At 42.7% G+C, this 4159-nt stretch overlaps 1 protein-coding gene across 2 annotated transcripts in view; it reads right to left on the minus strand.

Moving 5' to 3' along the window:
* The window catches only part of LOC116384294 (tetraspanin-18-like), an 11697-nt gene extending 7572 nt beyond the window's left edge, over positions 1-4125 (minus strand). For both annotated transcript variants that reach the window (XM_031848806.1, XM_031848807.1), the window contains exons 1-2: positions 2567-4125; positions 289-483 (exon numbers count right to left, since the gene is read on the minus strand). In XM_031848806.1, coding sequence (XP_031704666.1) covers positions 289-483; positions 2567-2722 — 351 coding nt within the window. In that variant the 5' untranslated portion in view covers positions 2723-4125. The remainder of the gene's footprint in view (positions 1-288; positions 484-2566) is intronic.
* Positions 4126-4159: the final 34 nt, after the last annotated feature.

Consider the following 4159-nt stretch of genomic DNA (forward strand, 5'->3'; position numbering starts at 1 on the left):
TGATCCTCTATATGAACCAGTCTCAGTGTAGTCCTGATCCTCTATATGAACCAGTCTCAGTCTAGTCCTGATCCTCTATATGAACCAGTCTCAGTCTAGTCCTGATCCTCTATATGAACCAGTCTCAGTCTAGTCCTGATCCTCTATATGAACCAGTCTCAGTCTAGTCCTGATCCTCGAGGATGTTTTCTACTCTTACTGTCACTAAGAGGATCACACAGGATGTCGCGGTTCACCGTTTTTTTACCTTTCACAATAAAACCACTAAATCTCTCTGGCCAGACTCACAAAGAACAGGAGGCACTTGTTCTCCCGGATGGCTCCGCAGCAGCCCAGGAAGCCCAGCAGGAACAGCATGCTGCCCATGGCCAGGACCACGTAGACCCCCGTGAACAGCACCGGGTTGGCCGCCACGATCTCCCTGAAGCCCATCGGGTCCAGCAGCACCCAAATGCCGACGCCCAGCAGGAAGGAGCCACCCAGCTGGGAGAGAGAGAGGGTCAAACAATCAGTTAGACCGGATCCCAGTGTCCCCCTTAAGGTCCTGAACCCTGAACCCTCAGGGACTCACTGACGTCACCTGTTCAATGGTTTGAGTGTGAGAGACTGTGAGGGCTTGACACGGTGTAAATACAACGAGACAGCACTTTGTGGGTATTTATTTTATATGCTTTACTTTTATTCTTTCAGGCTCTTTCCTCACAAGATGAGAGGGCATTTCAAATATATTTACTTGTTTTTGTCAAAACAGCTTCAATGAATAAATCAAATATTTGATGAATAAATAAATAACAATGCTCTGATTTCATGTGTTTTTATGTTCCATCTTTAATGTTTCTGAGTGAATTTAATACTCCAGGCTGAACACAGGTGAGCCGTCCTCTTTGTTTACCTTTTTTTTACGTCTCCATGCGTCCACTGGTTACCCCGTGTTTAACGCCCCACTGCAATGAATTGTGGGTAATTCTCTTGGGCAAAGTCTGCATCTAATGCTGACTTAAGGAAAGGGTTCATAAAGGACTCAAAATGTCTGCGAGAGACTCAAACACTCGATCATTTGACAGACGAACAGAACTAAACCCGCACGGACTCAAAGTCTGTGAGTTCTTCTACTTCAGATGCTTTCTGTACTGAGGAAGAAGAGGGGTTGGATCAGCTGAGGAAGATGAGCAACACTCCCACCTCCTGTCTTACTCCGCTTAGGTTTTTATTCTCTGTTGCTTCATGTTTTCTTGACTCTTCCTCTGGTCTGAGTGTCCATGTTGTTTGTTTTATTGTGGTTTTGATGGCTAACGTTACATCTGGCTGAGGGGCAAACACCTGCACACTTACAGGGTGGATCGTTGGGAGTGAGTCGCCGCCCCCGAGCTCAGAAGTTCAAGTCCCTCTGGGGTTTAGTCCACCAGTGAGCGTGAGATGAACAGGCGGTTTGGTGCAGCGTCAGCAGCGATGCCGGCGTTGAAGAGGGACAGATGAGGACACATGCTGGGCAGATTGTATTGGATTTGGTTAGTGACCGCAAGAATGAGATCGCAGACGTGAGCAGAACAAAATGTGCTTCCTACGAAGGGGTGGCTCCTTCAGGTCGAAAGGGACCAGCTGAAGGTGGTTCAACCTCTGATCAGGATCCTCCTGGAAAGCCTCCGTTTGGAGGTTTTTCCAGGAGGAAGACCCAGAACACGATGGAGGGATTATATATCTGGTCTGGGAAAACGTTTCTGGGTTCATCAGGAAGACGTCAGTGAGGAGATGGACGTCTGGAACAACCTGCTGACCTCGGATGAGAGGATGAAAATGGATGTTAACTAGTCTGCTTTGTCCCTTTAAAAATCCATATTAATATTTAAAAATGAATAAGTACGATGGGTCACAGTTGAAGCAGGAAGTCGCTCTGTAAACGATGGATGTTTAGAACAGACAGCTCGGGTTCATAGTTCTACAGTGAATACTTGATTTGTTTGATTAACCTGCTGCTTCGTCTGTTTGTTGGAGCAGCAGTGACTTTAGTGACGATGTTGATTTAACGGCAAGAAACATTTCCCCCAACTTCAACTGTAATGAACTGTAGTTTTCCTTTCAGTGTAAATTCCAAATGCAAAGAATTAAAGTTATATAACCTTGAAATCTTTCTCAGAAACCTGTTAAAGAATCATTAAAGTGCGTAAAGAGAATACATTACTTTTGCTTTCACTCAGAGCTGATTCCTGTTCACTACGTTCAAATATTCATCCGTCGGTGATTTTGATGAAGGAACATTAGAAGCAAACACATTCTGAATCTCAGGTCAAAGAACTTCAGACAAACAGGAAAATAAAGCAGGTTCTTCTGTTCAGTGAATGATTTAATAGAGATTATAGTTTGTGTTTTTGGTATAAAAATAAAGAATATATGCATGTATATGTTCATTTAATGTGTTCTGGTTAAATGTGTGAATCAGGTTCTACAGCAGCTCTGCAAACTGAAATCACAGTTATTATAATTTCATGGGATTGTTTTCTGGTCTCCTTTGATTTCAGTCTGATGTGAAACCACAGAAGAAGAAAAGCAGAGAACCCGGTGAACTCACAAAGATGAAGAAGTTGAAGATGAACATGAGGTACTTCATACAGCTGAGGCAGTCCCCCTCCATGGCCGAGCCTCGAGCCGAGACCTCCCCCTGGCCCTGTGAACACACACACACACACACACACACACACACACACACACACACACACAATAACATAATAACAGTAGAGAGAATGCAGCTTTAACACACTTCAGGACCGGAGGTTACCGCCTGGTTAACTGCTTGCCACATGTTTAATGACAGAAGTTATGACGTAGTAAACCAACAGTGCACCGTCAGTTCACCTCCAAACGTTCCTTAAAACCAGAAGATGAAGTGCTGGATATTTTGATAATTAAATAGTTTTAATCACTTTTCAACTCATGATTTGTTGGCGAATGAATCTTACTTTTGATTTTCTGTGTTTTACATCTTTGTAAATTGCAATTCGAACATGTTACAATGATCTCTAAGATATTGTGATGAGCATGTTTGTTTTCCAGATTTCTGACATTTTATAGACAAAATGATTAATCAATGAATCCAGAAAGAAATCAGCAGATTATATATATATATAGAATGAATACATATAAGCATTAGCTGCCTCCCTGCTAATATCCAAACACAACATATTGAGGCTTTGAGAGTGAATTCAGCAGGATTCAACACTATACGTGCTTTTAAAGGCTTTGTGACGACCACAGATTTAAATGTTCTTAGATGATGACATGAATACTGACCAACGAAGAATTTAGACACATGAAAATAGTCTGAATGATAAATAGCATGAATAAATATAAAAAAATCAAGTAGTGTAACGTTACGCAGCATGAAGTCACTGAAGATGTTGATGTGAGCAAAAACTCAGGACAGAGAAAAAGCCCGTTGACATATCGCCGGTCACAGTTTGTGTCGAGTCGTGAGGACGCTGACAGCTTGTCCCCGTGGGATCCTTCCACACACGGAGGACACGTCGGTGTGAGCGAGGGCCGTCGGTGGGGGTGTGAAGAGGACCAACTGTGCACTTATGGTCCCTGATGGTGTTTACCAGTGAAACTAACATGCAGCCACCTGGCACATCTGAGGCGAGCGGTTTAGTTTGAGAACTGTACAATTTAATTTAAGAGCACAAGTACTGATAGTCGCATTTATTTTGTCCAATTTAAGCTTTTTAAATGAAAAAGACCAAAACGAGCAATGTGTTAGTCCGTCTTTAAATACTTCCTGTCTGTGGCACTCCAGATATTAATCTGTAAACACAACTCACAAATAGGTTCATGTTTAAATAATAATGATTAATTAATTCTCTAAAACAGCGGGTTAGTGTAGTTTTATCAAACAAACAGGAGGAAATGTTGCATCTGTTGGGGACTATTTTCAGCGGCGGATGAATCCACATTTAATGAAGGAACAACAGTGAAGCTCATTTTAGCTAAAACTCAAAGTCTGTAAGTCGGTCGAGCCATAGACTGTATATAGGACGTGGCTGTAGTCGTCATGCCAACACCCATTGGTTTGTAGACTGCTGAAGCCTCGAGTTTGGCGTTTTGGCCGTCGCCATCTTGTTATTTTTGCAACCAGTGAACAGGAAGTGACCATATCTGGACTGAGGAG

This window comes from Anarrhichthys ocellatus, unplaced genomic scaffold (genome assembly GCF_004355925.1).
Source record: "Anarrhichthys ocellatus isolate YVR2014 unplaced genomic scaffold, GSC_Weel_1.0 scaffold8, whole genome shotgun sequence".
In the NCBI taxonomy this organism is placed as follows: Eukaryota; Metazoa; Chordata; class Actinopteri; order Perciformes; family Anarhichadidae; genus Anarrhichthys; species Anarrhichthys ocellatus.